Consider the following 23923-nt stretch of genomic DNA (forward strand, 5'->3'; position numbering starts at 1 on the left):
GGTGCTTGGAGCTGCTGGTGGCCTAGTGACTCTTTAGTTCTCTCCTGGCCCAGGGCGTGTCCAGAACATTCCTGGCACTGAGCTGGCATCTTCCCCAGGACAGAAACAGCCTGGCTGGCAGAGCCAGAGCATTCACTGTGGCACTTTTATTTCCAGCCTGTTTGCCCAGAAGGCAGAACCAGCCAGGACACCCATGTGGGACTGAATTGTCTGGCCCTCGGTTTTCTCCTCCATCAGATCTCAGAACTGGCATGCCATCTGAGGCAGGTTCCTGCTCTCTCACCTCTCGGGAGACTCCAAGAATGAATGATCGAGGCCAGGTTGAAGCCCAAGGGACAGACAAAGGTGCCGACCCCCCAGACGCCGGTGCCTGGAGGTGTCTGACTCTGAGCCATGCTGAGGGCTCTGGTGCTGGTAAGAAGGGCCTCAGCTGGCACTCTCCCTGAAGGTTTATGTCCCTGGGTGATGTAGATGGGTGTAGACAGCCCTCAGGTCAGGTGGGCGGGTAGAGACAGCCCCCAGGTCAGGTGGGCGGGTGCAGACAGCACATGATAGGGGGACTCACTTTGAGGCACAGTCATCCAGCTGAGGGAGCACCTCAAGGGGGGCTTCACGATGATGAAGAACCGGACAGGACCTGAAAGCTGAGAAGGAGCCGCAGGGGCGCAGAGGGTGCATCACTGAGTGGTCCCCCAAGGGTGGCCTGCTGGGGATGCCTGGGGTCTGTCCCAGCGACGACGTGGCTGTTTGGGGGCCCCAAGGGAGACAAGCTGACCAGCGGTCTGGGGTCTGATGATCACGGAGGGTGTGTCTTTTGCCCTGGAGGAGAAAACCCGGCAAACTGGGGTTTCAGGGAAGTGATTCTGGGGACATCCTATCAGATGTTTCTGCTGTCAAGTGTGGAATAGCAAGGCTGGTGCATGCGCTTAGAAGTGCAGGCAAGGCACCTGCAGGCCTTCAGGGCCACGCTGACACTGCCCCAGGGCCTGTATCTGACCTGAGAACTGACAGGCTGGACATGGCTGGCCCGGGGACCATCTGCCCATCACTGCCCTCACCGGGCTTGTGTGCACTCCCAGCCCCGAGGAGATGGGATGGGCCCCATGGGGCCAAGAGAGGAGCCTGGCTTGATCTCTGGGTACCCCCATTCCAAGATGGTCCACAGCAGCCAGACTCAACCCTCCCCACTTCCCCATGCTCCTTGGAGCAGGCATGAACTCCTCCCTGTCGACAGGGCACTATGTGACATCGCTGTGCTCAGAGGGGCATCTGGGGACTGCTGGCTTCTCCCAGACCCAGGCAGGGCAGAGTCCAAGAGAATGTTTCAGACCCATTTGTCCCACTCGGCAGAGTTCTCAGATGTCTCCCCCTCCTTGAAAGCCTTGGTCCTGTGTCCCATTCTCCTGCGTCTCCATTTTTAAAAAAAAAATGTAGGGGAATATGGCCAGTATTTTGTAATAAGTGTAAACAGAGTGTGACCTTTAAAAATTTATTAGAGAAGCAGCTGCGTCATCGCATTACTGGGCTGGGCGGCCACCCGCGGAAACTTGAAATGGATGACGGGTTGCTGGCAGGTGGTGGGCTGGGGTCGGAGGCTATGGCGCCGGACCCCGAGCGCACCGGCTGAGCTGCAGAAGAGGAGCCGGGGCCCCTCGAGAAAGGTTTGTTCGAAGATGAAGATTCCTGCAGTGATTGTAGCAATCACGATAAACCAGAACCACTGAAGAAATGACTTTTCGTGCCAGAAAGTCAACTTTTGTTCTATGAGTGATTCAGCGCTTATCAAGATTACATTTTAGCTGACTGCAAGGCCTCTGAGGTAAAAGAATTCACAGCTGAGTTCTTAGAGCAGGTCCTTGAATCATCTGAATGGCGGGCAGCCTGGCACACTAATGTGTTCGCGGTGCTGGTTGCAGTCACAGATGTGGACTTTGCAGCCTTGAAGGCAGTGGTGAGGCTTGCTGACCCGGACCCGTACCTCTGTGAATCTCAAGTGAGCACTTATACTTTGGAGTGTGTGAAAGAGCTCCTTGATCTGAAGGAACACTGGTTGCAGGAGCTGTGGGTGGTGTTTGATGATTCTGGAGTATTTGACCAGACAGCACTTGCAATTGTGCATGTCAGGTTTTCTTATCAGAACATTTGGAGGAGTTGGGCTGAAGAAGAAGAGGAGGAGTATGATTATTTTGTTAGATGTGTTGAACCTCGACTGAGATTGCATTATGACATTCTTGAAGACCAAGTTCCTTCAGGACTTATTGTTGACTATCAAAATCTGTTGACTCGGGCTTCCCTGGTGGCGCAGTGGTTGAGAATCTGCCTGCTAATGCAGGGGACACGGGTTCGAGCCCTGGTCTGGGAAGATCCCACATGCTACGTAGCAACTAGGCCCGTGAGCCACAACTACTGAGCCTGCGCGTCTGGAGCCTGTGCTCCGCAACAAGAGAGGCCGCGATAATGAGAGGCCCGCCCACCGCGATGAAGAGTGGCCCCCGCTTGCCGCAACTAGAGAAAGCCCTCGCACAGAAACGAAGACCCAACACAGCCAAAAATAAGTAAATAAATAAATTAAAAAAAAAAATCTGTTGACTCAATGTGAGGAGAGTTACAGGAAATTTTTAAATCTGAGAAGCTGTTTGTCAAATTGTAACTCTGATTCTGAGCAGGAAAACATCTCCATGCTGGAAGGGTTAAAATTGTATTCAGAGATCGAACAGTTGAAGCGAAAGCTAAAACTCATTGAGAATCCTTTGTTGAGATATGTGTTTGGTTATCAGAAGAATTCTAATATACAAGCAAAGGGCATCCGTCCAAATGGCCAGAAGGTCACCCATGTGGTCTCCTCCACCATGACGACTGGTCTGCTGTAGTCCCTGCTCAGGGATAAGCTTTGTCCAGAGCCTTGTAAGGAAGAAATAGAAATTCAGTTCCATAGTGATCCATTGTCTGCTGTAAATGCCTGCTATGAGGGCAACACTGTTGTTGTTTGTCCTGGCCATTACGTGGTACATGGTACATTCTCCACTACTGACTCCATTGATTTGAAAGGGTATGGTCCACCAGATGATATTGTGATAGAAAAGGGAGGCAAAGGAGACACTTTTGTGGATTGTACGGGTGCGGATATTAAAATCTCAAGCATAAAATTTGTTTAGCATGATGCCGTGGAAGGAATCTTAATTATTCACCGTGGCAAGACTACATTGGAAAACTACAGTGTGAAACTACAGGAGTCACAGTACGAACATCAGCAGAATTTTTAATGAAGAGCTCAAATTTATATGGTGCCAAGGGTGCAGGTATAGAAATATATCGCGGGAGTAAGTGCACCCTGAGTGACAATCGGATCCATCACTGCAAGGAAGGGATCGCTGCGAAGAAAGGATCCTCATTAAGGACTTCTTAGATGAACATTATGACATTCCCAAAATATCCATGGTGAATAATGTCATACATAATAACGAAGGTTATGGTGTTGTCTTGGTGAAACCTACAATTTTCTCTGACCTGCAAGATAATGCCCAAGACGAAACTGAAGAAAATAAAGCACTTAAAGTTCAGACAAGTGGAGAGACAGATGTAGCTGAAAGAGTGGATCTAGAAGAGCTGATTGAATGTACAACTGGTAAAATGGAGCTTTATGTGAGAGCTGACCTTTCTGAGCAAGTTGAAAGCAATTGCGAAATTGTAAATGAACTAGTTGCTGCCTCCACACAAAAAAGGCCAGATGAAGAAGAAAAGGTTGAGTGAACTGGGGATCACGAAAGCTGATGACAACTTAATGTCACAGGAGATGTTTGTTTCAATTGTGGGGAACCAGTTCAAGTGGAATGGGAAAGGGAGTTTCGGCACATTTCTGTTCTGACCGCTGTGATGTAAATAGATAGCAAAAGATTGGATTTTGCACATGCTGTCCCCAAGAATCACTGCTGCTATCATACTTTGTTTCATGTCTATATTTTGTATCTGATATATTCGATTGGGATTGAGTGAAATGTAGATTTATTTCTGTCTGCAGGTGTTGCACATAAAACACTTTATAAAGAAGGTCATAAAAATATAAAATAGAAAATACTTGGAGATTTCTTATCTAGAAAGTCTTGCTTTTTCAAACACATAGTTCTCCTATTAAGTCTATTAGTAACTTTCTAGTATAAATACACTTTAGCACTTCAAAGAGGAGGAAGAAAGGCAGGGAATGCAAGGTGAGTGCACAAAAACGCAATAGGCCTCAATGTGCAGTATTCTTATAGTTGTCTTTTTAATCCCAATTATAATGAGTCTGATATCCATGCTTTATTTGCATAATACTTGTCTTAAAAGCTTTTATGATTGGGAGGTTATCTGCCTTATCAGGCTTATTATTGAGAATCTGAGTGGGAATGCCTTTTTATGTTGAACTATGTAATCATCAAAACAGTAATAGCATAGCAAGTTTGAAACAGAAATGAAACGTGTTATTCAGAGCCAGTGCATACATAGAGCATTTTCACTATTGCTGAATATGAATGATTAAAAAGAAGGTGCTTTTCTTTCACCATAACAGTATTCTGATCAGATTTCTTACATAGTCAAAATGATTACCTATACAACCTGTATCAGCTCTGTGTTCTTGATATCATATTGTAAAATACAGCTTTTAAAAGTCTTTATATTTTTAAAAAGTATATGTGACATTAAAATTCCTACTGATTAAAATTATAATGATGAAATCAAAAACATTTATTAAAAAAATAAAAATTAAACAAAAACCCAACCCAAAAATGAAACAGCAACAAATAAAATTATGTGCACTCTAAACATCAGAAAAGTATGTTTTTTATAAACAGATTGATTGAGGTATAGCTGACATACAATAAACTGCACATATGTATTCAACTGGCTAAGTTTTGACACATGTATCCGCCTGTGAAACCACCACCGCAATCGAGAGAGCGGACACAACCGTCACCCCCCCAAAAGTCCCTCAGGACCTAAAAGAAAACTGTTTGCTGTCTTCTACCCGCAGCACTTCTGACACCAAACGTGTGGGTTTTCCACACCAAGGAATTCTGACACTAGACTCCCTGGAGTTAGTGCAAACCCCACACGTGGAGCGCTCAGGTGAAGTGCTCAGTCCCACAAGACTGGCCCCATTTCCAGTGCCAGTCGCAAGGCTAGGCCTCCAGGATTTCTGAAAGACCAGTTATACATCATGGGTTCCAAAGACCCCCTTCTTGGGTTCAACAATTTGCTAGAATGGCTCCCAGAACTCAGGAAAACACTTAACAATTACTTTTTTGTTGTTGTTGTTTGTTTTTTTTGTTTTTGTTTTTTTAAAATTTATTTATTTATTTATTTTTGGCTGTGTTGGGTCTTCGTTTCTGTGCGAGGGCTTTCTCTACTTGCGGCAAGCAGGGGCCACTCTTCATCGCGGTGCGCGGGCCTCTCACTATTGCGGCCTCTCTTGTTGTGGAGCACAGGCTCCAGACGCGCAGGCTCAGTAATTGTGGCTCACGGGCCTAGTTGCTCCACGGCATGTGGGATCTTCCCAGACCAAGGCTCAAACCCGTGTCCCCTGCATTGGCAGGCAGACTCTCAACCACTGCACCACCAGCGAAGCCCCAGTTTTTTGTTTTTTTAAATAAAGGATACGACTCAGGAACAGCCAGATGGAGGAGATGCACAGGGCAAGGTACGTGGGAAGGAGCACGGAACTTCCGTGCCCTCTCTGGACAAGGTCACCCTCCCAGCACCTCCACGTGTTCACCAACTCAGAAGCTCTCTGACCCCACCCTTCTGGGTTTCTATGGAGGCTTCACGACATAGGCACGACTGATTAAATCGTTGGTTATTAGTGATTCAGTATCAACCTCCAGCCCCTCTGCTCTCCCCAGAGGTTCGGGGGGTAGAACTGAAAGGTCCAACCCTCTAATTGTGTGGTTAGTTCCCCGGGCAACCAGCCCTCATCTTTAGGTGCTTTCTGGAAGTCACCTTAGTACCAGAAGCTCAGGTGTGGTTGAAAGTGGCTTGTTATGAACAACAAAAGACACTCCTATTTCAGAAACTGGGGACGGAAACCAAATATTTTAACAAAAGATACTCCTGTTGCTCTTATCACTTAGGAGATGACAGGGGTTTTAGGAGCTCTGTGCCAGGAGCCGGGGATGAAGACCAGATATAGATTCCTTGTTACATCACAATAACAAGACAATAACAGGACACTTCCTAATCCCTCCCACCTGCCCCTCCCCTTCTTTCTCAAGCATCCACTTTGGGTCACTCTAGATTAGTATGCACTTTCTAGAATTTTCTATAAGTGGAACTGTACAGTAAGTACTCTTTGTCTTCTTTCAATTAGCATCATTATTTTGAGATCTGTCCATATCGTTGCACGTGTCAGTATTTCTTTCCTTTTCATTGCTTCATGGATTGTGTTCCATTGCATGGACATGATTCCTTTCTATCAAGTGCTTTTTATATGCCAGGCACTGTCCCAGTGAGTTGAATCTCCAAATTGAGTTTAAAAAAAATTTTTTTAATTAATTAATTAATTAATTTTTGGCTGCATTGGGTCTTTGTTGCTGCATGTGGGCTTTCTCTAGTTGTGGCGAGCGGGGGCTACTTTTCATTGTGGTACGCGGGCTTCTCATTGTGGTGACTTCTCTTGTTGCGGAGCACGGGCTCTAGGCGCATGGGCTTCAGTAGCTGTGGCATGCGGGCTCAGTAGTTGTGGTGCACGGGCTTAGCTGCTCCGTGACATGTGGGATCTTCCCGGACCAGGGATCGAACCTGTGTCTCCTGCATTGGCAGGCGGATTCTTAACCACTGTGCCACCGGGGAAGTCCCTCCAAATTGAGTTTTAATCCCCAAACTGGTCTGCAAGGAAGTGTTGTGATCTCCCCTTGACAGCCGAGGCAATTAGAAGGCTTGACTTCTTACAGGTCACACAGCTGGTAAATGCAAGAGTCAGAATTTGAACTTACATCTGGCTCCAAAATTCACTTGCTCCACTGGATGGCTGCCCTATACAGGGGTCTGTTATCAATAAACAATCTATAACAAGAATAGAAAAGAGTTTTATTCGAGCCAAACTAAGGACTAGCCCGGAAGCCATCTCCCCAGCTTACTCTGAGAAGCTGGTCCGGAGCAGTGGCGTTTTCAGCACAGTTTTCTATCTTGTCAGAACAAAGAACATTAAACAAGTCAGGGTTACATCTCTCCAGTGGTTCAAAAAAAAGAACAGACCAGCACGTACCCAGCGAGTTAGCATGGCCTTGCACCTGGGAAGGGAGTCTTATCATCAAAGGGGGACCAGCATTGGCATCCCAGGAAGAGGGGCATTTAATCTTTATTTTTAATGTGGACACTCTTTACTTCTGGTCAACGTCCCCTTTTCTTAAATAATTAAAGCAGATGTACAACATATGTATGACAGGCCACAAACAGCCTATTTTAGTTAGCATAAAATTCAAGTTAACTCTTGTATAAGCCAGAATGACTTCCCTATATTTCAATAGGTGAAAATTTCTTTCATCAGGTCCCTCTGAAACCCTGGCCGCCCTGGGTTCCTCAGCAGCAAGATGGATTTTTTCCTTTACTTTTCTTCTCTTTTCTTTTTCTTTTATGGAGGTGAGATTCACATACCAGAAGAGTAACCATTTTAAAGGGAACAACTCAGTGGCATTTAGTATATTCAAGGTGTTGTGCAACTCTCACCTCTGTCTAGTTCTAGAACATTTTTTCACCCCGCAAAGAAACCCCATCCCCATTAGCAGTTACTTCCTTTGAATCCTGAAAGCAGCCAGTAGTCAAATTTCCAATATGACCTCCCCACATCTGTCCCTGTTGCAGAGGTCAATGTGCGCCCGCCTGCCCCCCCTCCCCTCACCACCCCCTCGGCTGCCCTGCAGTGCAGGTAGGAAAAGGTGACCAGGCTCTGTGAGTGGAGGTCCCGCACCCCCTGCCCCATGCATGACCAGAGGTAGAGAGGAAATCCCAGCTCCTCCCCTGGGGTTTCCACTTCTGAGTGGTCCCCTGTGTCTGCAGAGCTGTGCTGGCCTGGAGCCAGCTCTCCTGCTCGGCACAGACCAGAACCATCCCCTGTGGCCTGTCCAGGTTCATATGATGCTGAATCTCAGCATATTTTCCCCCTGAGCCAAGCAGAAGTTGTTACTCCTGCAACAGCACCACGGAGAAAAACCTTGGCATCCCAGGGGCAGGGGCGGAGGCCCAAGGCAGGGAAGTCGTTCTCAGCACAGGGACCCGGAGCCAGGATGGACTTCTAGATCCAAATTTCCAAAGCAAATTAACCAGCTCCCTCTTGGGCTGCAGGTTGCTGCCCAAGAGGCACGTAGGGCCTGGCTGTGGCCAGCAGTGCCAGACCCTCCCTGCCAGCCGTGCTCCCGCCAAAGAGCCATGCGTGGGGCTTCTTTCTCTTGAAACTTCTTTCTTCTTCTTTCTTCTATCTCACAGGTTTAGTGAGATACAATTCACCCATTTTAAAGGGTCCAATTTAATGGTTTTTAGTATATCCCCAGAGCTGGGCAACTACCACCACAGTCCATTTTAGAACATTTCCATCACCCCAAAAAGAGACCCCATCCCCATGAGTAGCCACTCCCCATCCCCTGCTGAAACACGCCCCCTGCCCCTCCCACCCCCAACCACTAATCTGCTTTCTGTCTCTGTGGATTTGTCTGTTCTGGATATTTCACATAAATGGAATCATATACTATCTGTCCATTTGCGTCTGGCTTCTTTCTTTCAGCATGATGTTTTCAGATTTCATCCATATAGTAGCATGTGTCAGTGCTTCATTCCTTTTTATGGCTGAGTAATACTCCAGTGTATGAATGGACCACATTTTGTTTACCCTTTCATCCACTGATGGACATTTGGGCTGTTTCCACCTTTTGGCAGTTGTGACTAGTGCTGTGGATGTGTGTGTACAAGTACCTGTTTGAGTCCTTGTTTTCAAATCTCTCAGGTATATACCTATGAGTAGAATTGCTGGATCATACGCTAATTCCATATTTATCTTACTGAGGAATTGCCAGACTGTTTTCCATAGCTACCACATGATTTTAAATTCCTACCAGCAGTGCACGAGGGTTCCAATTTCCCCACATCCTCATGGACACTTGTTAGTTTCTGTTGTTTTGATAGTAGCCATCCTGATGGGTGGGAGGTGGTATCTCCTTGTGGTTCTGCTTTTCATTTCCCTGATGACTAGGGATTTTGAGCAACTTCTCACGTGCTTTTTGGCCATTTGTGTATCAACTTTGGCGAAATGTCTATTCAAGTCCTTTGCCCATTTTTAAATTAGGTTGTTTGTCCTTTTTTGTTGTTGTTGTTGAGTTATAAGAGTTCTTCATATATTCTGGATATTAATCCCTTATTGGCTATATGGTCTGCAAATATTTTGTCCCATTTTGTGCATTGTCTTTTCACTTTCTTGATAGTCTTTTGATGCACAAACATTTTACATTTCGATAGAGTCCAATTAATCTATTTTTCCTTTGTTGCGTGTGCTTTTAGTGTCCTATCTAAAATAAAACAGAAGGACAGTGAATCTGCCAAGTGGGGTCCTGGGGCTGAGGGGTCTCTGGGGACTGATGGCTCAGGATGGGGGTGGGGGCAGGGGCTCCTGGCTCAGGTTGGATTCTGGAATGTAACACGACTGATGGGCAGTGGACCAGGTCCGAACACCTCTTTCCCCACTCCACTGCTGTGGAGCTGATCTTTGACGGTGGGCAGGAGAGGGTGATGGCTCCAGCACAGGCGAGAGGGAGAAAGACCAGGAGAGTGACTTTGACTTTCTTTCTTCCTTTTCTTCTTCCCTCTCTCCCCCTCTCTCTCTTTTAGAATAATTTTAAAAGAATATGCTATTCTGTAGAATCATGTAATTGTGGATATATGACGTCTTGCGTTTGTGAAAACCCATGGAATGTACAACACCCTAATGTAAACTGTGGCCTTAAGTTAGTTGTAATGTATCAATATTCATTCATCGATTGTAACAAATACACCATCCCAGTGCAAAATGTTAATAATAGGGGAAACTGTTGCAAGGGGAACTCTGTACTTTACAGTTTACTTTTCTGTAAACTCAAAGCTGCTCAAAAAAAAATCTATTAATTAAAAAAAAATGCAATACAGTAGTGATTACATTGCAATGATTGCAAATATATGTGAAAAATTAGAGAGAAAAAGTAATATTAATATATCTGACAAATGTTATTAAATTAAAAAATACTTTTTAATAAAGAAAAATAAAAATTTAAATTATTTTTAAAAATTTCAATAACAAAATAATTAAATAAAAATTTAAATCATTTTCATAATTTCTTCTGAAATAATTTCAGACTTGCAGAAACATGGCAAGAACCATCCAAAGAACCCCCTTTCACTTGGATTCAACGAAGGTGGAATTTTATCATATTTGCCCCCTGCTCCTTGTTCTCTACATCTCCACTCATCGTAGCGATTTTTCTTTCTGAATCATCCCAGAACAATTGGCAGACATGCTGCCCTATCACCCTGATGCTATCCCCCAAACAAGGACACTCTCCTACAAAACCTGCTTGCCACTGCATGAATCCAACACCACCACTAGGGCGGCACCACCGGGCAGTCTCCAGACTCCATTTGGACTCCAACTGCCCCTTTAGCCTAGAACATTTCTCAATCTTTCCCTGGCCTTCATGGCTCTGATAGTTTTAAATAGAGATTTAATAGAGATGGAAGACAGATGAGTGGTTGCTTAGGGCTGGTGGGAGGGTGGAGGGCTGTTATGATAGCTAAAGAGTATGAGGTTGCTTTTTGAAGTGATGAAAATGTTCTACAATACTTTTTTTTAAAAAATTATTTAATTTTTTATTTGGCTGTGTTGGGTCTTAGTTGTGGCAGGTGGGATCTTTGTTGTGGCACGTGGGCTTCTCTCTAGTTGTGCTGCATGGGCTCTAGAGCACGCCGGCTTAGTTGCCCCGCAGCACGTGGGATCTTAGTTCCCTGACCAGGGATCGAACCCGTGTCTCCTGCATTGGAAGGTGGATTCTTAACCACAGGACCACCAGGGAAGCCCCCTACTTTTCTTTTTTTTAAATTGAAATATAGTTGATTTACATTGCTGTGCCAATCATTTTTTTTTACAATACTTTTTAAAAATTTTATTTTCTTAATTGAAGTATAGTTGATTTACAGTGTTGAGCCAATCGAAAATGTTCTGTAATTGATTGTGATTATGGTCGCACATACATGTGTATATACTAAAAACACCCTTGCATTGGACCCTTTACATGGTCAAATCGTATGGTGTGTGAATTATATCTCAATAAAACTGTTGGGAAAAAAGAATACAGACTTTTCATTCTGTAGATGACCCTCAATCTGGAGCTATCAGTATATCCTTATGTCCAGGGTCAGGCCCTACATTCTTGGCAGAACCACAGAATCAGTGATGTACTCTTCTCAGGACACCACATCAGGAGGCCCCCCTGCCATCTGGTCCCTCCACTGGGTGTTATCTTGTGTGTAGCAAAGAATTGAACCTGATTCAAAGAGAGTCTGGCCTTTGCCGTTGACTCTTTGGAGGTGCCTTCTAAACTTCTGGGATGTCCTGCCTAAGAAGAGTGTCTTTGTTTACCTGGAAACTTGGGCCACACCAAATAGTCTAATTTATGATGGGGGCCTCAGGCCATATGGTCTCAGCTTGACCTCCAGGTGGTCTGGAGACTAAAGGTCAGCCACATGGACAGTTGACCTTGGACCCCTCAATAAAAACTCTGGACACTGAGTCTTGGATGAGCCTCCTTGGTTGGCAGTACACCATGTGGGTTGTCACACATCATTGCCAGGAAAATAACTCTTTCCTGACTGCACTGTGGGGGGAGGGGGGCACTTCTGGAAACCCATGCCTGGATTTCTCCTAGACTTTTCTCTTGGCTGTTTTTAACTTATATCCTTTCACTGTCATAAACTGTAACTGTGAGTATAACAATTTTCAGTGAGTTCTGTGAATCCTTCTAGAAAATTATTGAACCTGAGGGTGGTCTTAGGACTCCTAAACTTGCAGTTGGTGTGAGAAGTGAGGGTGGTCTTGGGACTTCCCTGGTGGCACAGTGCTTAAGACTCCACGCTCCCAATGCAGGGGGCCTGGGTTTGATCCCTGGTCCAGGAACTACATCCCACATGCATGCTGCAACTAAGAGTTCACATGCCACAGCTAAGGAGCTGGCAAGCTGCAACTAAGGAGCTCACCTGCTGCAACTAAAGAGCCCACGTGCCACAACTAAGACTGGACACAACCAAATAAATAAATAAATAAATATGAAAAAAAAAAAGAAGTGAGGGTGGTCTTGTGTCCTCTAATTTCACGCCGTGACAACAAGGGTCTCCACCATGAGGCTCTGTTTTTCCTTTTGTCACTGGTAGGTATTTTGCGAGCAGATCCTTTGTGTCTACACCAATCACCTGTTCTTTCCACCCCTCCTATCATCAGCCTTAGTGTCTATTATGATCCTGCCTGAACCAGCTACCTTCCTTGTGGTTGACAAAAGGCATTTCTATATTCCCATCACTTGTCTCAGTTTATTAGTTGATAGTCTATCCTGTTGACTCTCCTGGTGGCTGACAGCTGATAAAAATGGGCTGTGAGGGCTTCCCTGGTGGTGCAGTGGTTGAGAATCTGCCTGCTAATGCAGGGGACACGGGTTTGAGCCCTGGTCTGGGAAGATCCCACATGCCGCAGAGCAACTGGGCCTGTGAGCCACAGTTACTGAGCCTGCGCGTCTGGAGCCTGTGTTCCGCAACAAGAGAGGCCACAATAGTGAGAGGCCCGCGCACTGCGATGAAGAGTGGCCCCCACTCGCTGCAACTAGAGAAAGCCCTCGCACAGAAACGAAGACCCAACACAGCCAAAAATAAATAAATAAATTTAAAAAAAAAGAAAAAAAAAAGGGCTGTTAATCATTACTTGAAAGAACCCATAGTGTGATGGCATCTTTCCAAACATGACTTTCTTAGGGGGTGGGTATTGTGTGCAAAAACCAAGGATTTGGTTTGCAAAGTGAAAAGCTTGGAATCCTCTAAACCAGTGGTTCTCAACCGGGGGTGGTTTTACTGGCATCTACTGGGTCTGCTCAGCATCTCATAAAGCACAGACAGCCCCCCATGGCAAAGAATGATCTGGCCCCAAATGCCAGCAGTGCCAGGGCAGAGAAACCCTGGAATAACCCTGGGGGAAGGGCCCGTCAGGCAGTGGACACAGCCTGGGCAAAGGCCAGGAAGTGGGACCAGGTCTGGTGTGTGGGAGGGAGGTTGGAGGGGCAGGAGCTGACCTTGATCTTGGCCTCGGTCCTGGTGGTGGGGGCTTCATCACACCCTTGTTAAGGCAAGGCCCACCTGAGCCTCTGTCCTGCTCTGCTTTTGCCATCTTTCTTCTCTGTGCTTCCCCTCACTGAGCCCCAGGCTGTTCGTTTGTGAAATAGGAGAACTTATAGGGCACACTGGGTCAAGGGGGTTAAAATGCTTAAGATACATAATGCGATAAGGTGAGGACCTTGGGACCTTTGGAAGCAGGCAGTGAGAGGACAGAGAAATGGTCCTAGATACACTTGCCAGCGTGCCACGGGCATACACAGAACAGACAAAATCCATCCCCAGTTCGGATGGACTCTAGAACCTTCCAGGGGAGCACAGGGCGGCCCAGGGAACCGAGATGGGGAGAGGGGGAAGCCTTCTCAGGCCACAAGGTTCAGTGGGACCCCGTTCTCTGCAGGAATCCTCATTGAATCCCGGCGCCCTCTTGGGTTGCAGCTCATGACTCCCGGCGCCCTCTTGGGTTTCAGCTCATGACTGACCCACAATATTAGCCATCAGCTGTGGGAGCCCAGGATGAGATGCTGTTGATGGCACAAGAGGCCCACGTTCTCCAGATTCCGGATATTGGAAGGAGACCCAGGAAGTGGAGGCATGGGAAAGGAGCCCAGAACCGGCTCTGGTTTCCTGGGTGCCGCTCCTGGGCCAGGCTCAGAGTCAAACTCTCTGCACACACCCGTCGCCTTGTTTAGTCCTAGCAGCATGTAGGAGGGTGGGGTTATGACTATCCCTATGTGATGGACAAGGAAAACGAAGTCCAGATTGCTTGGCACTGCCCCAGATGTGAAGCTGGGTTGGGACCCCTAGGCCTGGCTCCAATCCCCCACCCACACCCAGCCCTTCAGTTGCTGTGGTCTGTACTCTGAGGCTAACAGAATGACACAGTGGGGCAAACCTAACTCAGGCCAAGGAACTGACAAATTGGACTTATGCACAGACTTCAATTTATATAGATATTATTCCCTTCCTGGGAAGGGCCTAAGAAATCACTTAAGATTATTTGCTGAAAGGTCCCTGTGCCAGCATGAATAGGATCCCCCTAAAATTCATGTCCACCCAGAATCTCAGAATATGATCCTATTTGCATCGCAAGTCCAAATAGGTTTGGGTCTTTGCAAATGTAATCAGTTATTACAATGAGATCAGGGACTTCCCTGGTGGCGCAGTGGTTAAGAATCCGCCTGCCAATGCAGAGGACACGGGTTCAAGGCCTGGTCCGGGAAGATCTCACATGCCGCAGAGCAACTAAGCCTGTGCGCCATAGCTACCGAGCCTGCGCTCTAGAGCCCACGAGCCACAACTGCTGAGCACGTACGCCACAACTTCTGAAGCCCATGCTCCTGGAGCCTATGCTCCACAACAAGAGAAGCCACCGCAATGAGAAGCCCGTGCACCGCAATCAAGAGTGGCCCCTGCTCGCCACAACTAGAGAAAGCCCGGGCGCAGCAACAAAGACCCAACACAGCCAAAAATAAATAAATTTAATTAAAAAATAATAATCACATTAAAAAAATTAAAAAAAAAATAAAAGGAGGTCATATTGGATTAGGGCAGGCCCTCAATCCAATAGGACTGGTGTCCTTATAAGAAGAGGGAAATTTGGACACACACACACACACACACACACACACACACACACATACAGACACACACACGAGGAGAGAAAGCCATGTGATGATGGAGGCAGAGATTGCGAGATGAACTGGGACCTGGGACCCTTTACTGCAGTGCTTGTGCCTGGACAAAGTTCTCCTGGAGCAAAAGAATACAAAGAAACTATAAGGGACTAAAAATAACTGCACGCGTGTGCAGTAGAGGCAATTATAAACAATAAGATACCAAAAGGCCACAGACCAACTGCCACTTCTGACGTACCAGGAGCAAAAGCAGGGTACTGCCCGTGATCCCTGCACAGAGTACCACCAAGGGAGTGGGCAGACTACCTAAACTACGCCTCCTGCCCAACCCACTGATCTGCCCGCCCCCCCTCACCCCATGTAAGGAAGCCCCTTAACCCCCAGCTCAGGGAGTGAGCAAAGGCACGTGTTTCTTGTTCTCGCTCCCTCTAAAGCCTTGCCTGAATTTCTCATCTGGCCTCTTATCAATTTCTATTGATTAAAGAGTCCAAGGACCCTAGTCAGTAACAATGGGAGCAATGTATCAATTAGCCAAGGTAAGCCAAAGACTTCCAGAGGCCACCAAAAGCTGGGAGAGAGGCATGGAATAGATTCGCCTTCACAGTCTTCAGAAGGAACCAACCCTGCCAAAACTTGATTTTGGATTTCAGGCTCCCAGAACCATGAGGGAAGAAATCCTGTTGTTTTAAGTCACTCAGTCTGTGGTCCTACATTATAGCAGCTACAGGACACTAACAGACCCCAGAAACGGTTGTTGCATCTGCAAACAGCATTCACTCTGCCGTAGAATGTAACCGCAAATAACAACTGGAAAGCCCTCTGTCCACGTGCGTCTGCCCTCTACACCGCTGCAAAATTCCTTGGACATTTTCATGATGCAAAAGAGCAGGACACACCATGCACAGAAGCAGCATCAGATGGAGCTGGCTTTAGGGAATCTGCATGGCAGAACTCACGTCATTAGCTTTTTCCTTGACCTGTGCTGAGCCCTGGGCTGGGCACCTCCAGGTGAGGTGTGTGAAATCCACCTTCTCATTACTGATCTTTATTAATTCAACTGCAAGTGGAATTGAGCTGTTTGGGGCTTCTGTGAGATGCTGGAAATACAGAGCCAGAGAGGGAGGGAGCAAAAGGAAGCAAAGACCTGTCAGTGTGGGCATTCCCAAAGCACATTGTTTGCTTGTTCAGAAATATATATGCAAACAACTATATTTGCATGTATTTCCATATGCCATGTTTTGCTCTATTGAGATATCATTGACATGCCATCAAATTTACCTGTTTTCAGTATACAAATCAATGATTCCTCATAAATCTACAAGATTTTACAACATCATGACAATCTAGTTTTAGAATATTTCCGTCACCCCCAAAATATCCCTTGTGTCGTTTCACCATTAATCTTTGCTCACAGCCAACCATCACCTCTATCTAGTTCCAGAATATTTTCATCACCCCATAAAGAAACCTCATACCCATTAGCAGTCACTCTCCACTCTTCATCCACCTCAATCTGTTCCTGGCAACCACCAATCTGCTGTCTGTTTTGCACATTTCATACAAACTGAATCATGGACTATGTGGTCTTTTGGGTCTGGCTTCTTTCACTGAGCATAATGGATAATGGTTTCAAGGTTCATCACATTGTAGCCATGTCAGTGCTTCATTCCTTTCTATGGCTGAATGATATTCCATTGTATGGATGAACCACATTTTGTTTATCCATTCATCTATTGATGGGCATTTGGGTCATTTCCACCTTTTGGCTACTGTGAAGAGTGCTGCTATGACGTGTGTGTACAATTTCTTTGAGCACCTACTTTCAAGTCTTCAGGTCTACACCTAGGGGTGGAATTGCAGGGTCATATGCAAACTCTATGTTTAACTTTTGGAGGAATCATTCCCTTCTTTTTTGAGATTATTTTAAAGATAATAATGACGATTATCTCTCTGTCCTCACCCAGTTAGAAATGTCACATAGAGCATAAGACACTCTGTCAAATGTGAATCCCACATAAGGAACAAATAAAATTTATTAGTGTAAGCATGTCCCAAATATTGCATGGGCTACACTTATGCTAAAAATTTTTGTTGTTGTTTATCTGAGTCAAATTTAATTGTATTTTTCTTTGCTAACTCTGGCAAACCTACACCTAATTCATGCCTTATCTCGGGTGAAAACATTGCTATTTAGCCCCATTGCTTATTTACAATCTCTCTGTCTTTGGGTATATATCCCAGAGTGGAAACTGGTGGAGTATATGGTAATTGTGTTTAACTTTTTGAGGAACTGCCAGACTTTTTCCCGCATGGCCGCATCATTTTACATTCCCGTGAGAAACACACAAGGGTTTCAATTTCTCCACATCCTCACCAACACTTGTTATTGTCTATTTTTTAAAAAAATACTATCATTGTAATAGGTGTGAAGTAGGAGCTCATTGTGGTTTTGGTTTACATTTTCCTACTGATTAGTAATGTTGAACATCTTTTCACATACTTGTGGGCCATTTGTATATCTTCTTTGGAGGAGCCTTTCTCAAAGTCCACCCTGGGAAGGGGGCTCACACTGGTTGTGTGGAAAAGTCTCTGCTCTTCACATGCTGGGGGCATAAAGGACACAGGGTGAAAGAGATCACACAGGTGCAGGAAGATCCCCCCAGTCATCCTTCCCTCCCCTCCAGGTTCCTGCTCCCCAGGCAGCAGGAGGTGAAAGTGCTTGGGTCTTGTTGAAATCGCCTTCCTGCATCCCTCTCTCTGGCTACTCTTCTCCCCCCAACCCCCATACCCCACCTTCCCTGATTTGTGGCAATCACACATGGCACATCCTTCCTTTATCTGTTTGTCCCTTGTCCCATGGATGGACACACAGTCTGCTTCTGGCTATTCACCACCCTTGAATGACGCAGCTGTGAAAGCTCTTGGCTGGGTCACCTTGGATGCATTCATGTCCTTCCAGCAGGGTCAGAGGTCACATGCAGTTTCAGCTTCATTAATATCACTGGCCACTCCCCAAGTGACGAACTGGCTGTGTCCTCCTGAGCAGCAAACAACACTCACCACAGCCACTCCTGCACATGGCATGCCCTGTTCCCCCTCTGGCTTTGGGGTCCTGGCCATGCTGTGCTCAGCTCCCACCTTCTGCCGGCGGTGGGGCTGTCATCCCCTGCCACATCCTGACTGCCGGGTGCTCAGCGGGCCCAGGACCAGGCTGGCTCCTTGGAAGAACAGAATGCTTCTCACAATTGGACTGTCTTCCTCGTCCTCCCACCCAGACCCAGACTGCTATGTCATTCATCACTGGTGAGCTAGGAGATATTTAGCAATCTCTTCCTGGGGGGGTAAAAGCAGCCAGTTCTTCCCTGACATATTCTTGAAAATGACTATGTTCTTCACACCAACCACAAGGCTCATGGAAAAAAGGAGTCAGGACACCACACTCAAAAACCGTGCCAAGGGCTTCCCTGGTGGCGCAGTGGTTGAGAATCTGCCTGCCAGTGCAGGGGACATGGGTTCGAGCCCTGGTCTGGGAAAATCCCACATGCCATGGAGCAGCTAAGCCCGTGAGCCACAACTACTGAAGCCTGCGCACCTAGAGCCCGTGCCCCGCAACAAGAGAAGCCACTGCAATGAGAAGCCCGCGCACCGCAACGAAGAGTAGCCCCCGCTTGCCACAACCAGAGAAAGCCCGCGCGCAGCAACGAAGACCCAATGCAGCCAAAAATAAATGAATAAAATAAATTAATTAAAAAAAAAACTGTGTCAGTAACACATTTTAAAAAGATAGGCATTTACTAAAAACTGATAGCACCATTATACACACGTTAAACCCTAAGAATGACATGAATATTACAGCACATGTGGTACTTGACCTTGGAAAAGACCTGAGGTTCATGTGTGGATGTGGTGTGGGAAGGTTGTAGCCTTCGTGTCTCTGAGAGGTACCAGGAGGAGGTTTGCTGAAATGAGATGGGACGTTGTCATTCCAGACAGGGGAGGGCGGGGTGGCTCCTAACAGCTCAGAGAGTGTAGATGTTGAGGGTGTGTGTGTGTGTGTGTGTGTGTGTGTGTGTGTGTGTGTGTATGTGCGTGTGTGTGTGTGTGTGGCAGGGGTTGTATATTCCCATGTGGCTCTGGTCAGTGGGGTGCTATTTCCTGCATTCACTCCGTGTTTCTTGCAGACCAAATCCTGCATAAGCAATACCACATTCCATCAAATTACGCTCAAATCCTTCCCTTATGTACCATCATGTTGGAACAAATTTTTGTTTTCAAAACTAGTGTTAGAGCAGAATTTACTGTACTCCCCCCATGGCCAGTTTCAAGCTGCCAGCAGGAAGTCACTACATGGGAAGAGATGTGTATCATTACAGAGTCTTTTCACCATCAGATACAAAGGTCAGGGATACTCTCAAGAGCACAGAGAATAGTATGATGTAGTGAAATAATGAGGAACTGATAACTTTTGCATACTTACTGTTTTTATTTTTAATATCATATACTAAATTGAAAGTTGGTGTAACAATTTCTAATAATGGCTCTGTTAACCAGGGACTCACACAAGTGCTGGAAATGTATCAAATGTGGGACTCTTCCCCAGTTCCCCACTGCAGCTCAGGGGACCAGGGAGGATGTCACATGTACTGATGTCCACTTCAAAGCAGAGGCCCGGCATCCAGTAGCAAATGGCGCGCATGCCCCAGGGGAGACAGACAGGAAGTAGGTTCACTGGGATAATAAGATCATGGCCTCCGTACTGGGCACCATGGAGCGAGTTAAATTGGGTGTTGAGAGCACGGTGGTGTTCTATTTGCCTCTTATTCACCCCATTAGGGAAGGAAGGATCCCTCATGCTAAATAGTACAAGATAGCCAAACACACAATACCCAACACTGAACAGGTGAGGTAGAGAGTGGTCTGTTAGTTACATATATTCTCAACCCTGGGCGGGGTTGGGGGAAGACACAGCTGGCCACGCAGGACCACATGAGGGTTGCACTTAGGAGCGGGGTGGACAGCCAGAGGCTGTGGGAGGCAGGCTTTGTAGTAACAAGAGGGTGGGGTGCCCCTGCTTCCCTCGGGAGGACGTGATGGGCTTACTTGAATAACAAGACAGTGAGGGAATTCCCTGGCGGGCCAGTGGTTAGGACTGGTCGGGGAACTGAGATCTTGCAAGCCGTGGGGCTCGGCCAAAAACAAAAAACAAAAAACCAAGAAAGTGAAATCTGTTAGCTTAGGACTCGGTGGCATACAGCTGGTTTGCCCAACAGGGGAACTAGCCAGGTGGGGTTCAGCCTCTCCTGCTGAGTGGGGGCAGACCTGGCAAGAGCAGGGAGCTCAGGCTTTTGGGGACCCACCCCGCTCACCCCCTCCCGGCCTCCCGCCCCGCCCCCTCTCCCCTCTTTGAAATCTGAGCTTTTATCTTACAGGTAGTCAGGCAAGGAGGGACGGTAGAGCTAGTCCTGAAGGTAGAGGTGGGCCAGCCTTGGGATGCAGGAGGAAGAGCATCCCAGGCAGAGGGACCAGCTGGCACCTCGGCTGGAGGAGGTGGTGGTGGTAGTGAGTCGGCATCCATGGAACCCTGGAGGCCTGTGCAGCCAGAGCTCAGCAGATGAGGGAGAAAACAGAGGGGCAGGAGGCTGGCCTCGCGAGACTGGAGAGTGGAGCCTGGTTTATGGAGGAGCAAGGGGAGGCGCGCAGGGGCTGGGCAGACGTGAATTATGGGGATTACGCTAGACCACCCTGCTCGGTGCCAGTGTGGCTGGGACTGGAGGCTGGCAACTCCGCCTGGTCTCTCGGCACCGCGGCTGCTCCCCAGGCCACTCCGGCCCCTGCGCAGCCCCCTCCGCCATCTAGGACAGCAGATCCTGTCTGTCCTGAAGTCCCCACTGCCTGCCCAGGGCTTGGTGCTCACTGGGTGGCCAGGGCTTGGCCAAAAGCCCGTGGAGAGGGCTGGTGGGAGAGGCTGCCTGGAGGACCCACCATGCCCGTAGGGCAGGGAGGGCGCAAGGGAGGTTTCTGGAAGAAGCAGGAGTTGGCCAGGCAAAGGAGGAGGGCAGAGGGGCAGGGTTTGAGCAAAGGCTGGCAGTGGGGATCGGCACAGGGTGGCACAGGGCACCTAGGAACTAGGATGAGGTGGGAGCCATCAGGGCAGCCTCAGGGCAGCCCGGTGTTTGGACTTGGCCTGGATAAATAGAGAGCCGGGAGGATTTCGGGCAGGAGGGCCATGTGGTCAGCTCTAGAGTTTTAGAAGTAAGGCCCTCGTCGCTGCAGGGGTCCTCACTAGAGGGACCACCTGGGACAGTTGGGGGGTAACTAGAGGAGGGACAGGACTTGGACATGACATAAAAAGGAGGTGCCCCCTTCCAGAGGGACCTACAACAGTGAGGCCATCACTGAGTTGGGCACACTGGGAGGGGCAGGAGGGGGCACCCTGCTCTCAGAGAGAGAGGGGTGCCGTCTCACCCCTGCTGTTTGCCAGAAGGGAAAGTGAGGCCCAGAGAGGGAGGGGCCTGGCCTAGGGGATTTGCGGATGGAGGAGGTGGGGAGAGGGAAGAAGTGAGGAGCGGCAGTCAGGCGCCTGGGGGAAGCTGCGGGTCTGGAAGTTTCATCCCTTGGCCAGCCTTCGTTTCCCCAAAGGGCTCAGCTCCTCCTGTGCATGCACTGCACAGGTCGCCCGGGTCCAGGCTGGGGCAGGTGCGGGGTGCCGACGAGATGCGGGGTGAAGGCGGCGCGGAGACCGAGCGGCCCCCGCGTGGGGCGGGGCGGGGCCGGGCTGGTCCGCGGGGTCGGGGCGGTGGGGAGGCGGCCAGGCAGGGAGCTCGGAAGGGGACAGTCCAGGGAGGGGGCGGGTCCCAGGGTGCGGGGCCGGGTTGGGGGGGGGGCGAAGAGTGGGATGGGTCGGGTTCGACGAAGGGTCAGGGAATGGGTCAGGTCTGGGGGTGCATCCGGGCAGGGGGCGGGGCGGGTCCCAGGAGAGATTGGGGGAGAGTCGGTGTGGGGGGGGTGGATGAGTCCCGGGAAGGGAGCGGGGGGAGGGGGCGGGACGAGGTCCGGAGAGGGGGCGGGGCGGGAGGCCGGGAGGGGGTGAGCGGGGCGGGTCCGGGTGGGGGCGGGCCCGGGGACAAGGCGGGTCCGGGGAGGGGGCTGGTCCCCCGCTGCCCCAGCCTAGCCGGGCGCGGAGTTGGGCGCATGGCGCCGGGCGCACTGCGCGGGGGCTGCGAACAAAGGGCCCCCGGCGGCGCAGCGGGGACGGCCGCGCTCGGACCCCGGACCTGGCCTGACCCCGGCCCGGCCCCCTGCCCGGGCGCGGCAGCCCCGCGGAGCCGGAAAATGTGGGTCGCCCTGCTCCGGCCGCTGCTCCGGCTCCTGGTGCTGCTGCTGTCGCCGCGGGACGGCGTGCGCGCTGCGCAGCCCCAGGCCCCGTGAGTAGCCCCGGGCGACGGAGGAGGCTGGCCGCCTTCTCGGGGTGGGGGTCGCGGGGTCTGGTTCAGAGAGACGCAGCGACCTGTCCAAGGCCACACAGCCTCCGGGCTGGGCGGGACCTAGAATCTTGACCCCCTAGCCCCCAAGAGTCGGACTGGGAAGAGGGCAGCCTGAGGCTTCAGAAGTGGCCCCGTGGAGGTACAGGGACTCCTCAGAGCTAAGGCGGCGAGGCCCCCCCCCCATCCCACCTCGCTCCCTTGGTGTGACCAGGGCTGTCTTCTTGGGTGGCGATTTCCAGTTGTCCGTGGCTTGAAGGTAAGAGGTGCGTGTCTTGGCTGAGAAATGGAAGGAGAGACCTGCCGTTCCGTTTTCCTTGGGAGGGCGTGGGGTGGGGAGGAAGTGTTTATTTTGCTTCCACATTTTTCTTGAAGTTTGCTTACAGAGCTTCTGGTGAGTTGACACAGTGAGGAGGTGAATTCACTAGCTGCTAAGGAGAATTTCCCATGAGTTGGCTTCACAGGGACTATTCGCAGACCTGCCAAGTTTGGGTGAGCCCTGCGGGGTTGTGGGCTGGGTGGGGGCCTGCCTCCAGCTGCTCAAGCTCAGCCATTTAGTGCAGACCGGACTTTCTGAGCCTTGTTCAAGCAGCCCTTGTATAGGAGTTCCCAGAAAACAGGTCAACAGTGAGACTCGGTGGGCGGAGGCACCTCCTGTGCTGCCCCTTTGGATCACAGCTTGAAAAGTAAGACACCATACTGCAACTGGAACCATGGGATTTACCTCCCCTGGGCCTTGTGAAATTGGAACCCGGCAAACTTTTGACCTGATGCTTTCGGAGCTGACATCCCTCAGAAGAGCAGTTTTCAGCCAAGGGGCGATTTTTGTCTCCCTGGGGTCATTCAGCAATGTCCGGAGGCATTTTTGGTTGTCACATCTAGGGGGAGGCCATGCGGCTGGAATCTACTGGGTGGAGGCCAGGGGTGCTGCTACACGTCCTGCCATGCACAGGACAGTCCCCAGCACGAAGCATGACCCTGCCCTCCATGAGAGAGCCCGCCTTATAAGGACCAAGTTCAGAGTCCCTGTGCTGCAGAGTTTTAAACAGTTCTCAGGAGCATTTGCCTCTGACTAAAGTTGCCCTGGGATCTTACCTACTGTTGAGTCAAATGGAACGCCTGTGCTGGGAGACACACAATAACCAACCCAGGGGTCCAGATTAGCCGACCTCTAAGCCAGAGCCATGGCTCACCAGCCCGAAGGATCCCGTTTTAGGAATAGCCCTGGACACCCACTTCTATCATCCATCTGATTGTAGTGTGAGGAATGCCTGATGCCAGAAAGCCCCATGGATTTGCACACTGTTGTGAGACCCATACTGTCTACACTTTAGCAAATACCACCCTTCCCAGGATGGGACCTTCCAGGACCAAAGGATGGGAAGCCAGTGTCAGCCCAGACGGCAGGGGTGTATCAGGTAGACAGTGATTGGCTGGCGAGCACTC

General features: G+C 49.1%; 1 protein-coding gene and 1 pseudogene across 1 annotated transcript in view; both read left to right on the plus strand.

The window, feature by feature from the left end:
• Positions 1-1552: 1552 nt before the first annotated feature.
• On the plus strand, positions 1553-3865 carry LOC137758757 (SHC SH2 domain-binding protein 1-like; annotated as a pseudogene).
• Positions 3866-22328: 18463 nt separating this feature from the next.
• Positions 22329-23923, plus strand: part of CPAMD8 (C3 and PZP like alpha-2-macroglobulin domain containing 8) — a 98739-nt gene continuing 97144 nt past the window's right edge. The window contains exon 1 of the mRNA XM_068534965.1: positions 22329-22420. Within this exon, the coding sequence (XP_068391066.1) occupies positions 22329-22420 (92 nt within the window). The remainder of the gene's footprint in view (positions 22421-23923) is intronic.

The sequence above is a fragment of the Eschrichtius robustus genome, chromosome 2 (genome assembly GCF_028021215.1).
Source record: "Eschrichtius robustus isolate mEscRob2 chromosome 2, mEscRob2.pri, whole genome shotgun sequence".
In the NCBI taxonomy this organism is placed as follows: Eukaryota; Metazoa; Chordata; class Mammalia; order Artiodactyla; family Eschrichtiidae; genus Eschrichtius; species Eschrichtius robustus.